Source organism: Phoenix dactylifera, chromosome 2, assembly GCF_051530095.1.
Source record: "Phoenix dactylifera cultivar Ajwa chromosome 2, Ajwa_hap1_PhDact_Kaust_v1.1, whole genome shotgun sequence".
Lineage (NCBI taxonomy): Eukaryota > Viridiplantae > Streptophyta > Magnoliopsida > Arecales > Arecaceae > Phoenix > Phoenix dactylifera.
In genome coordinates this window covers 8,419,043-8,432,373 of record NC_143191.1, presented here as the reverse complement: position 1 = coordinate 8,432,373, position 13,331 = coordinate 8,419,043, and the positions used below count along the sequence as shown (strand labels likewise).

The 13,331-nt window shown below is 38.6% G+C and overlaps 1 protein-coding gene across 10 annotated transcripts; it reads left to right on the top strand.

Annotated features, from left to right (window-relative positions):
* Window positions 1–3,266: 3,266 nt before the first annotated feature.
* On the top strand, window positions 3,267–11,618 carry LOC148714542 (uncharacterized). 10 transcript variants are annotated; one of them, XM_088715206.1, is made up of 5 exons: window positions 3,267–3,675; window positions 5,831–7,786; window positions 9,139–9,591; window positions 9,667–9,991; window positions 11,286–11,618. In XM_088715206.1, exons 2-3 carry the CDS (start codon window positions 6,587–6,589, stop codon window positions 9,184–9,186), a joined length of 1,248 nt encoding a protein of 415 aa, XP_088571332.1. In that variant the 5' UTR covers window positions 3,267–3,675; window positions 5,831–6,586; the 3' UTR covers window positions 9,187–9,591; window positions 9,667–9,991; window positions 11,286–11,618. The 10 variants fall into 10 exon arrangements, with proteins under 10 accessions (XP_088571332.1, XP_088571334.1, XP_088571329.1 ...); XM_088715208.1 differs by having other exon boundaries at window positions 9,134–9,591; XM_088715203.1 differs by having other exon boundaries at window positions 5,831–9,345; window positions 9,461–9,591.
* The last annotated feature ends 1,713 nt before the right edge of the window (window positions 11,619–13,331 follow it).

Sequence of the window (13,331 nt, the reverse complement as noted above, 5' to 3'; positions counted from 1 at the left end):
ATCATAACCCAAATACAAAACCAAGCCAGGTTGGGGTCAAGCATAATCCTCTTCGACCAGACCTATTTGCAACCCTATTATAGATGGAGGAGAAGGGTGGAAACCATCAGATTTGGAGGGAAGGGTCCCACTATCGAACTTAACCGGTAGAACCAGTAGTTATTATATTGCCTAGATTGCCCCTTCAATATTCAAGGGCCGTGGCCCGAGATCTAATTAAAAGTCTAAGAAATCTTGGCACAACTCCATTGGTACCAATGCAAATACTTAATTTACATTCCTTTTCGAATTTTTAGTGGATCTCAAGTTGGGATTCTCATGCATGCGAGTGGATTCCTTCCCCTCTCTGTAACTTTTTGGGTTCAACAAGTCAGTCCATTGCATGTTTTGGCGAGTTATTCAAGTGGGAATGACGAGTCTTTCTAGTTGAAAACTGATCCATGGGAGTAGCAGACCTTTCCCACTAGAGTTTCAGCCAATGTGATCAACAAATTTTCCAAGATGGCCTCATGTCTCTGTGATGTGAGTGCAGAAATTTGAATACAGCCATGTTGCTGGAATTTGGACCCAGGGGCGGCCGCGAACCGAGGAGGAGGAGGAACTCCGGCGAACACTGGCGGGCGGCGATCCGTCGGCGGGCGGCGTCCTCCGTGGGGGGAACCTGCAAGAAGTTGGTGGCCGGGCTTTCCGGCGCCGGCCCTCCGATGCCTAAGTCAGAGGGGGGCTTAATTTTGGAGAAGAGAGAGGGACTGTATTTCCAAGTCCGAAGCCTCCCTTGGGAGGAAGAAGCCTCCGGCCCCCATTTTAGAGGGAGAAGCTCCCCTTTTATAGGGAGAGTGGCAGGGTTACCTGTGATGTGACTGGACGAATTAATGGATTACCGTCACGATTGGACGTGGGCGTGGAAGTAATGAGTTGCCGTGGATGGCCCGTTCCCATCATGGGAGGAGATGGCGTGCAGCCAGAGCTTGCTTGAGGCGCACAGTGCAGTACATTCTTAGGAATGATGAGGCGTTGACAGTCGTAGCAGAGTATGGTTCCTGATTAATGTCGTGGCGTGGCCGGCAAGTAAAACATGGTGCGGTAAGGCTGCTGCAGGGCATGGCCGCAGCATATAGATGACGAGGTCGGCCTTCTGAGGTCAGCTCAGCCTTCTGTGCTCGGCCTTCTATGCTCGGCCTGCTGTGCTCGGCCTGCTGTGCTCGGCCTTCTGTGCTCGGCCTTTTGTGCTCGGCAGCTTTCTGTGCTCGGCAGCCTTCGGAGCTCGGCAGCCTTCTGAGCTCGGCCTTCTGTGCTCGGCCTTCTGTGCTCGGCAGCTTTCTGTGCTCGGCAGCCTTCTGAGCTCGGCCTTCTGTGCTCGGCCTGCTGTGCTCGGCTCGGCCTATGAGCTCGAGCACTTAGAGCCCGAGCACTTGGATGAGCTCGAAAGCGGAAGAGCCCGAGCGGAAGAGCCCGATCACTTGGATGAGCTCGAGAGCGGAAGAGCCCGAGCACTTGGATGAGCTCGAGCTTGCTGACGGATTTGGGTGCTATAATTGTATTCGTGGGGTGGTCCATTTTTCCACCAACAAGCCACTTTATATCATAAAAGAAACAAGAGAAGGTTTAACTCTAAGCTATTGCCTATTGGGTCATAAAACTTTTTCTACCGCAATGCAAGGGAGTTTCATTTTTTCTGAGCTGAGATCCTCTCCAATGTATTCTTGAATAAGAGAGGACCTATTCCAATGATGGCCATTTGTGATCGATGTGATGACTTTGATTGGATCATCTCCACTGACATGCATGGACAAGTAGTTCGTAGGACCCATCCAATCATGACCATTGTGTCAGTAGCAAACCATTGCGATTGGAGAACCAATTCTCTCTAGTTTAGATACAAACTAGAGAGGATACATACTCATTTTCTATACACATACACACCCAAAAACAAAAGATTTCTTGTACCACGTAGCATGAGAGAATTTGTGTGACTTGTAGGTATTGGTGCAATAGATGCAGATAGCTGACTATTGTATGACCAAGTCACTTTAAGATGGATCAAAGAAAGTTTTCATACGCATTAGTGTACATCCTAGAGCATCTTTGTTTTTCTACGTATCCTTCTCAAAAACTTTAACTCAAAATGTAACTAAAATATTAAAAGAAGAAGTCTTACTTTCTAGAAATCTTATATTATGTTCGAATTGTTTGGAGATGATAGAGAATATATTGCGTCGACAATCATTTAGCCTTTTCATCTATGATTCTTATGAAAAATTAATAGGAGATTGTTAAATACTTCCTCAGTTGATAAAATCGTAGTTATTTGTGAAGTACTCTTTGATTTCTCATAGGTTGCATGCAACATACAAGCTTAGTATTTCACCAATATACTCCTAACCTAGACTTGATAGTTAGCCTCATGAATACCATAATGGGGCGCCATGACAATCCACCTCCTTTTCCATGCCAAACAGGTCTCATTTTAAACACTGAAAAAAATAAGAAAAAAAATCTATAAATTTTGTTGTTTGATGGCATGACTGCCATCCATCTCTATATACCCATCCCACATGCTAAGTGCGGCTGGTTAATAATAATAAGCAACCAGCAATCAACTTGTGTTCCGACACAGAAGTGGCTCAGTAGTTTTGGAAGCCTAAGACGAACTCACTAATAATAATAATAAATAAATTTAAAAATTATTTGGAGACTTCGATGCATTTGTAGCTAAGAGTCTTTAGGCTTGACAGCCACAATGCTGCATTTGTAACTAAGAGGTCTTTAGGCTTGGGAGCCTTAATAATTCATAGCTAAGAGTCGCTTCAATGCATTTATAGCTAATAGTCTTTAGGCTAGAGCCTTGGGCGGCTCTACTTCGATATTGTTGGAATAAACTAAATATTGCACTTTAGTCCGAAAAATAAAAATAAATGATGCATGTTCTTGAAAAAGCCCAATAAACCCATCGCTGATCCGCAAGGCCACGAGAACATACCCTATCTCTCCCATTCCACACTTCCTCAAAAGATAATGAAAAGTAATCAAGATTTAGAGGATAATTTCCACCGTAATGCATCAGAGAATGTCCGTACAGTGCGTGTCCCGCCGTCGCTCTTAACTTTGTTCGTTTAATCCCCACCCTCAACCCGACAGCTACAGCCCCTCACTCGCTCTGAGCCGTCCGATTGTCGAGATCTCGATTTAATTCGACCGTTGGAGGCGTCTCTCCGATTGTCGAGCTCTCGATTTAATTCGACCGTTGGAGGCGTCTCTCCTATTGTCGAGCTCTCGATTTAATTCGACCGTTGGAGGCGTATCCTCGCCCCACAGGGATATCCTCTCCGCATACCCTTCTCATCCAACAAACTATAAAAGAACGACAGAGAGAAAGAAACCAGACAACATCCATCACGAAAGAAAGAAACCAGAGAGACGAGAAAGAAGGGAAGGAAGAGGCCGGAAAGCAAGCGTTTTTGTCAGTTTCCCTCCTACTTTTCTTTTGGTCACCCCTGTGAAGCCTTTGGATTTCTTCTACGTTGGCAAATCTGAGTAGAGATGGGGAGTCACGAACAGCCTGCCTCCAGCATTTCTTTTCTTCCGTGTTGTTGAGCTTTGGGAAGAGCCAGGAAGGAGGAGGAGGAGAAGCCATGGCATTGAGGCGTGATGCTGTAGTTCCTCAGCAGTAGCGAGGTGAGATAGAATCAGAGGCCCACCTCCTTCAAATCTCATTCTTTTTTATCTCTTAGTTTGGTTTCTTGAATAGTTTGGTGAGAGAAAGGCCGTTTCTTGCTATCTTTTTCTCATACGAATTTTTAATTGTTTCGCTCCTTCTTCGGACCATATCTCTCTTGATGTTCTTTATAGGGTTTTCGTTTGTTTCTCTGTGTGTTAGCCGTTGGGAAAATCTTTTCTCTTGTTGTTTTGTTTCTTCTTTTCCTGTTTAAGTTCGGTTTCCTCATGTTAAATTTGTTATTTGAGTTCATTCTATGTTCTTTTAAATCAATTGTAGTTGGAGGTTTTCAGATGCTATAATGCTCTGTTTTGATGGTATGTTTTTCCCTACATTGTTATGTGGATTCAATGCTCTATTTTTCCTCTTCATGTTTTAGTTTGTTTCTGCTGAAGAGTTGGGGATTTTGACAATTTTTATCACTTTGATCTTCCTTTGTCAAGGCTGTTGCTCTTTTACATGCCATAATGAATCGCGATGATCTATATAAATGATAGAGATCATCGTTTATACCTCATTAGCAGCAGTGGTAATGGCTGTTTGTGCTTCATCTTGAAGCCGAGCATCAGAACTTTTTGAGAGACAGCAATGTATTAGACATTTTAGAATAGCTAAAGCGATCGTTTTGAAATAATTTAGAAAACCTAAAGCTGAAGTCAACCTAGTCACAAAGCAATAGATCTCAGGCTGTGGTTTTCAAGAAGCAATGCAAAAAGATTGGAAGGCTAGAATGAGTATATTCATACAAGCTCAAAATTATGATATTTGGAGTATAATAATAAATGAACCACACATTTTCACACACATTGTAGATAATATTGAAATTCCCAAGTTTGAAAAAGATTGGGATGATAATGATGGGAAAAGAGCCCAACTAAATGCTAAGGCAATAAATGTACTTTATTGTGCCTTAAATGCAAAGAATTCAATAGGATTTCCACCTGTATTTCTGCTAAGGAAATATGGGATAGACTTGAGGTTACTTGAAGAATCTATTCATCTTTGTGTGCCAAAAACAGTACCCATGTGTATCTAGAAAAGTCATCTACTATTACGAACCTGTACTTCTTTCCTCCTAGACTAGTAGTTCTAGTAGGACCAAAAAGATCCATATGAAGTAATTCTAGTGGTCTAGAGGTTGACATGATGTCTTTAGATTTAAAAGAATTTCTTGTTTGTTTATCTAATTGACATGCTTTATATATTCTATCTTTTTCAAATTTTAACTTAGGAATTCTTTTAACTAGTTCCTTCTTTATTAACTTAGATATTAGATCCATACTAGTATGACCTAATCTACGATGCCATATCCAACTAGCTTCATTAACTCTAATATCCGTGGCAACTAGGCAATGACTACTCATAGTAAGATCATCTAGATTTATTATGTATATATTGCCACGTCTATGTCCTATAAAGATAATGTCATTATCTATGGGGTTAGTTACAATGCATAGAGATTCTTCAAAGGTAACCCTAAATCCTTTGTTACATAATTGAATAATACTAATAAGATTGTGCTTTAAACCATTAACATATAATACATTATCTATAAAGGTAGAAGGGGTGATTTGAATTTTACCAATACCAACAATGCGACCTTGGCCATTATCACCAGAAGTCACCACTCTTCCTTCCTTTGCTTCAAGGGTGAAGAATTGATCTTTGTCACCCATCATGTGTCTTGAGCAGCCACTATCAAGATACCAACTTCTTTTGTTATGTTAGGCCGCAAGACACTCCTAGAAGCAACAATCAAGCAGATTTAGGTATCCAAACCTTCTTGGGTCCTTCATGGTTAGTATAAGTGGTTCTTTTTGGAACCCAAATTTTTTTTACTTTATTCTGTTTTTCTGAAATTACATATGTTTATTTTGTGACATACTTTACCACAGCAGAAGCAAGTTACATTTTCAGTTTTAGTTTTTTTTACTTTAACAAAGAAGTTCTTAAGTAATTTTTGTTTGTTCTTAGGTTTGTAACCTAATTCTGCTCTGAAATTACATATGTTTATTTTGTGACATACTTTACCACAGCAGAAGCAAGTTACATTTTCAGTTTTAGTTTTTTTTACTTTAACAAAGAAGTTCTTAAGTACTTTCTGTTTGTTCTTAGGTTTGTAACCTAATTCTGCTCTATTAAAGGCTCATTGAAGTGATCCTCAACTACCAGCGCATTGAAGAGAGGATCCAGTAAAAGAGAAGCCAAGCCTTGCATCAGCAAACTCTGTTTGAGAGCTTCTTTCTTTATATTTTATTTACATTGTTATATCTGCTTATTTTGAAGCTTGTAATCTTTAAACTCTACTCTCTGATATTTGTTACTTGATTCAATCAAGGGGTTAAGATTTGTTGGTGAGCCCGTAAAACCAACAGTGTAGATTTTGGTTAGTGAGCCCGTAAAACCAACTGGGTTGTTTGTGAGCCCGGAAAAATAAATAGAGTGGTATTAGTCGGTGAGCCAGGAAAAACCGATCAGGTTCGTTGTGATCCTATGAAAACAACAAGTTAGGTTGTGAGCTTGTAAAACAACCGGGCTGTAATCTTAGGATTATAGTGAATTCCCAAGGAAAGCTTGGGGAGTGGATGTAGAAACAAGGTTGGTTTACTTAAAACCACTATAAAAACCTTGTGTTTGTATTGTGGTTTATCTTGCTTTACTTCTTTACTGTTTTCTTATATATTACTTAATTACATTTGTTTAAAATCAAGAAAGCTTTCATAATCCTCAATAGATAAAATTAAAGAATCTAATTTTAATTAGAACCCAATTCACCCTTCCTCTTGGGTTGTCTTCTGGGCAACAAGTGGTATCAGAGCAGGTGCTCTAATATTGATTGTTGATCCAATTTTAATTAAAACAAAAGATTAAATGGCAACTCAATTTGGGTCTACCCTAAGTAAAGGGCAGTTTACCCATAGGCCACCTTTGTTCAATGGAACAAACTACACCTATTGGAAGGCTAAAATGAGGATATTCATACAAGCCCAAGATTATGATGTTTGGAGCATAATAATAAATGGACCATACATTCCCACACACATTGTAGATAATATTGCAATTCCCAAGCTTGAAAAAGATTGGGATAATAATGATAAGAAAAGGGTCCAACTAAATGCTAAGGCAATGAATGTACTTTATTGTGCTTTAGATACAAATGAATTCAATAGGATTTCCACCTATATTTCGGCTAAGGAAATATGGGATAGACTTGAGGTTACCCATGAGGATACCAATCAGGTGAAGGAATTTAAAATCAACATGCTTGTACATAAATATGAACTGTTTAAAATGGAACCATCTGAAACCATCACATGCATGTTCACAAGATTCACTGATATCATTAATGGCTTAAAAAGTCTTGGAAAAACTTATTCTAATAGTGATCTTGTCAGGAAAGTCCTTCGTTCTCTACCTTGCACATGGGAAGCTAAAGTGACAGCTATCCAAGAAGCTAAAGATCTCAACACACTTCCACTAGAAAAGCTTCTTAGATCGCTGATGACCCATGAGCTAACTATGAAGCAGCACACCGAGAAAGAGAGCCAAAGGAGAAAGGTAATAGCTTTCAAATTCACTGCTCACAAGAAAAATGACAGTAGCAGCAGTGAGGATGAAGAAGAAGGAGATGAGGAAGAAGCTCTTGTTAGGAAGTTCAAAAGGTTCCTAAGAAAGAAGAAACCTTCCTACAAGAAGAGATTCACTTCAAATGCCTTTGATAAGGAAAAAGGTAAGAAAAAAGAGAAAGAGGCAGTCGCTTGTTACGAATGCAAGAAACCCGGTCACTTTAGAGCCGACTGCCCACTAATGAGAAAATATGGAAATAAGAAGAAGAGATTCACTTCAAATGCCTTTGATAAGGAAAAATGTAAGAAAAAAGAGAAAGAGGCAGTCGCTTGTTACGAATGCAAGAAACCCGGTCACTTTAGAGCCGACTGCCCACTAATGAGAAAATATGGAAAGAAGAAGAAGAAGCTCTTCCTCACTACTTGGAGTGAAACTGAAGATTCATCTTCAGAAGAAGAACCGCAAGAAAAGACAAATCTTTGCCTAATGGCTGATGGCAATGAGGTAAGCACTGAAACTCATCTTGGCTTTACTTTTGAAGAGCTTTATGATGCATTTAATGAATTAATGGATGAATGCAAAACTCTTACCTTAAAGAACAAAAAAGTAAAGTCATCCAATCAAACTTTCATGCATAAGACTGATAAATTAATTAAGAATAAAGAAAACTTAATTAGCGAAAATTCTGATTGAAAGCATCCAAGCAATGTATTAGACGTTTTAGAATAGCTAAAGCGATCGTTTTGAAATAATTTAAAAAACCTAAAGCTGAAGTCAACCTAGTCACAGAGCAACAGATCTGAGGCTGTGGTTTCCAAGAAGCAATGCAAAAAGATTTAAATCAATAAGAAAGAAGCTCACAAAGGTTTTGTAACTTTGAGTCATCGTAGCTGAAACATCCTTACCCCTCAGCACCCCAGACTGTAACAACATTACCAATGTCTCCAAGTGCTTTTCGTTTCTTTCCATCTGCTCCAGCTGCTGCTTTTTACTTCCCAACAGCAGCACCTAATGCTCAGGACAAAATCAGAAGAATTAACACAAAAAGAATAAAACAAGGGCCAATACATGGCGATTCATTATGGCATGTAGAAGAGCAACAACCTTCACAATGGAAGATCAAGCTAATAAAAGTTGCCAAAATTCCCATCTCTTTAGTAGAAACAAACTAAAAATTGAAGAGAGAAAACAGAGCATTGAATCCACATAACAATGTAGGAGAAAATACACGCATTACAACGTTTGAAAACCTACACGGAAGAAAAGAATGACTGGGGAGGGCAGGCTGTTCGCGACTCCCCTTCGCTGCTCAGATTCAGAATAGAGCATTTCTGAAAACCTCCAGTACAGTTGATCTAAAAGAACATGGAAAGAACTCAAATAACAAATTTAACATGAGGAAACCAAAATTAGACAGGAAAAGAAGAAACAAAAGAATGCAAAAAAAAAAAGAAAAAAAAGGTAAAGGAGAAAACGAAGAAAAGATCTTCACAATGGCTAACATACAGATAAACAAACGAAAAACCTATAAAGAACATCAAGATAGATATGGTTCAAAGTAGGATGAAGACAATTAAAGATTCATATGAGAAAAAGATAGCAAGAAAATGTTTCTCTCTCATGAAACCATTCAAAAAACCAAACTAAGAGATAAAAAAGAATGAGATTTGAAAGAAGTGGGCTTCTGATTCTATCCCACCTCGCTGCTGCTGAGGAACTACAGCATCACCCTCCATGTCAAGGCTTCTTCTCCTCCTGGGTTGTTATAGTGTCTCTGTTGCAGTTTCTCCTTTTAGTTTACCTATCATAGCTGACAAGCGTTTGCTCTTTCTGACTATGTGGGCTCCCAAGTTAAGATCAACGCAAAGATAAGAGAAATTCTGGCTGATTTGCTGATTGGCTGATTGAAGAACTCCATAAGTTCAAGCTGAGAACTGAGGCTCTCTACCTTACATTTTACATAAATACCTTTCCATGGAAACAGTCCTGAGGATAAAGTTGCAGCTTGTGGGTAAGAGGGTCATGCTCATTGAGTGCGAGGAGAAGACCATGGAGGCTCAGAGGTAGTAATTATAATATTCTTTAGCCAAAGACTGTTTCTTTAATGTGTTTGTTTTCTTGTATTGATTACTGAGTTGTTGAAATTGGCTGAGAGCTGGTCAAGGACTTCATATGCAGGCATATCGCAGAGAGCAGATATTGACCATGGAGAAAAGAATTCTGGACAAGCTTGAATGTAACCTAACTGTGCCCGCGCACCCTATGCGTTCCAAGTGCATTTTCTGAAAGCAGCCATGTGTGATAAAGAGGTGAGAACAGTTGATAGTTTTACTTATTTACATAAATACCTTACATTTTACATAAATACCTTTCCATGGAAACAGTCCTGAGGATAAAGTTGCAGCTTGTGGGTAAGAGGGTCATGCTCATTGAGTGCGAGGAGAAGACCATGGAGGCTCAGAGGTAGTAATTATAATATTCTTTAGCCAAAGACTGTTTCTTTAATGTGTTTGTTTTCTTGTATTGATTACTGAGTTGTTGAAATTGGCTGAGAGCTGGTCAAGGACTTCATATGCAGGCATACCGCAGAGAGCAGATATTGACCATGGAGAAAAGAATTCTGGACAAGCTTGAATGTAACCTAACTGTGCCCGCGCACCCTATGCGTTCCAAGTGCATTTTCTGAAAGCAGCCATGTGTGATAAAGAGGTGAGAACAGTTGATAGTTTTACTTATTTAGTCTTAAAGTAGCCAATCTCAGTTCAATAAATAGTCTGACTAATAAAATAGTTAGTGATGGAAACAATGGAAACTAAATTTATAATTTTGAATATATTTTCATCTGTAAAAGCTTAATTCATAAAATGATAATATGCTAAACATGTTTGAAGCAAATGAATTACAGGAATAATAGGGGAAAAAAAAGGAGGGGGAGTAGGAAATTGATAGAGGTTAAGTCGATTTTTGTTCTAACAACAAAATAAATCAATTCTATTTAAACATTCAACAAGTGCTAGATAGGCCTAACCTTTGCACCGAACTATTTGCAGCGATAGGAAGCTTGATCGAGTGAGAGCTTCTTGCCCTCGATCCTTGCCTAGGCTCTTCTTTTCTTTTTGGAAAAATTATAGGGTCACCCCCTCAACTTTGGACTAGTCCCAAAGGCACGCTCTCGACTTTAAGACAATTTTAACAGATCCTTCAAGTTTCCAAATTGTTCCAGACTATCCATCCATGACTTTGATCCAAACTGATGGATCCTTGCCTAGTCTCTTTTTTTCTTCATGTTGAGGGCTTTGATCCAGCAGGCAATCTTTCCTCTAGGTCCATCTAGGGCATGCCATGAACCTCCCCAGTGTTCCGGAGGTGGAGCCCAAGCTAAGAAACGGATCTTGCATGAATAATAGAGCGAATATTGCATAGAAAAAGTGCACTGCTAGTCTACACATTTCAGAGTGATTGTGGAGACATTAGACTCAAGACTATGGTTGAATGAAGGTGGAAGAGAATGGTTTGTTGGTGCATACCATTAGATTGTTATTTGCTAAGATAATGCAAAGAAACAGTAGATTGGCCAACATATGCTAAGGATCTTAGAAACCACAAAGAATTAAAAGCTGGATATAATTGGCATCACAATGTGTTTAATACCCCAACCAAATGCTAAATTTGCTCCAACCAACCTATGTGAGATATGATTTCCAATCACAAGCAACAAAAGAAACTGGATGGGGCAGGGGGGTTCAGTTGTGGGGTGGGGGTTGAGGGCGGCTAGAAAAAAGGAGTTTGAATGATTAAACTTCATACTAATCTTGCTATCTTACAGATAATGAATTAATGAAGCAAACACATACAAGATATATCCACAAACTTAACTATAAACCATCTATAGTAATATTGCATCAACCAAGCACTATTTCCATGCCTTGACTGGTTCTTTCTTTTGAAGATATTGTTACATGTTGGTATATATTTGTCTAAAGAAGAAGATATTTGATCTCAGATTTGGAAGACTGCTAAAGCTTAAATCCATCGGTCTAGTAAGTGAAGCTTAAACCATGAGAGACTGCCACCTTTCCCCTCATTCATAAAGCAACTGAAATAACAGAGACTGGGGTTAGCCAAAGTCTTCTGGAAAGCTTCTCAGAAGTCAGAAGATTGCTACATTTCCTCCTTTCCTTCGAAAAGTTGGATGATTGTTTTGATACAATTTGGTAGGGAAATTAAATCAGAATTTTGTTGTAATAGATCGATAATTCTATATATTTGAAAATGATTTTCTCTGTGCATTTAACTGTGTTTGGCTGATATAAACATCATATTTTTCATATTATTATATGAAGATGAAGCTTTCACTTGGAACCACTAGCACTGACCATATGCAATGAATGTGAAAACTAGTAGGACGGAATGATGTTAATGATTCAAGATTGTTTTTATTCCACAATTGCTTCATATGATAAATATATTTTTAGTTATTACACTTCTCTTATCTCACTTAAAAGGGATATACTCATGAAAATAAACTTCCAAAAGGTGAGTGGCTATGGAGCTTCAGTTTACTCTGAACTTTGCTTCAAAATATTAGAACTTCATGGTTGAGGGAATTCCCACTTCCCCTCTCATCTTTCATGACTCTTCTAAAAGGACCTTTTTCTTCTTATGGTGGAGATCAGATATCGACTAAACTGCATGAACCTAGAAGAATGGGGAACAACATGCTACTTTATTTTTGTAAAAATCAACAAGTTTCAGATTATTATTATTTTATTTTATTTTGAGGTTTGGGGGTGGGGTCCTAAACGATGCCAAAAAGCCAAAAAAAAGGGTAGAAGAAATAACAAACAAGATTACATTCTAGCAAAACAATTTCTACTGCATCTGCCTGAACAAGAGATCTTGTATCTTGAGGCATGAAGAAGGGGAAATGTAATGATAAAAGGAAGCAAACCAAGTGTTCTGTTCAGAGGGGGAAAAAGAAGGGAGGGATTCTCACAGTCTATGCTTTTGCTTTATGAATACCATTCCTAATCAGGTTCATACATCAAAGTTTTTAGCTTCATATTCCAGTACCATCCTATTCCAAAGCCTATTTAAATAGTCTCCTACAACAAGCATAAGCTGAAAAAAAGGAAAGGGTAAGAAAACCTAAAAGAAACAGCAAGAGACCATGTATGTGCTTGAGATTTGGAGTCTGTTGGTAGATGAACTGCACTCAGTCATGCTTTGTGCTTCAGAACAATTCAACCGGCTAGTGCTCAAATCATGACCAGCACAAGATGCATATGCCTGGGCTATAATTTTTTTCATTTTATAACATAAAGCTACTACTCTAGTCTCAAGTTTAAAAATTGGTACCTTCAACTCACAGCAGTAGATAGAAGATGCTATAATGGAAAGTAAACAGAGTAATTAAGGAACTTCAGTTGGAATCATGATTCGTAAAGCCAGGCAAATGATGAAACTAAATATGTGAGTGACTTTGCTGAAATGTTTAAATATCCTTAGAAATTGATTGCTACTTCAAGGTATCTTTAAGGCTTCCACAAAGTTTGGGTTTAGCAAACAAAAGAAACTGCAAATATTGAAAAATTACAGGGAAAGGTGTTCTGGCCTTCAAAAAAAAAAGTTAGGGGAAAAGTTTCTGACAAATTTGAGATTAGGTAGTTGCGATGAATTGAGATGTCTCCATGAAAAATATCTAATGGAAGAAAATTTCTCAAGAGAAGTTGATACGGCGGTAGATGGTGGTGGTAAGTGCAGATTTAGAAATAAAAGCACTAAGAACAAGATGTCGGTAGAACATCTTTGTAGTCCCTTTTTCTGGATAGAAATCCTTATAGTCCATGTAAGCATCAAAAGGACGATATTGCAAGAAATATAAGGCAAAAAACACACTCAAATATTCACCACAATTTGGTGGATCAGACTTTATCATTGTTGCAATTCTCGAACTTCATGATATTGCTCTTATCTTGAAAAAAGATACAATTTGAGAATAGGTAAAGGCAATAAAAATACACAAATCTTCCTCATACAATGTGAAGCC

Coding starts and splice junctions, on each gene's coding strand:
- LOC148714542 (XM_088715203.1), top strand. CDS start 6,587: ATGGCAACTCAATTTGGGTCTACCCTAAGTAAAGGGCAGTTTACCCAT.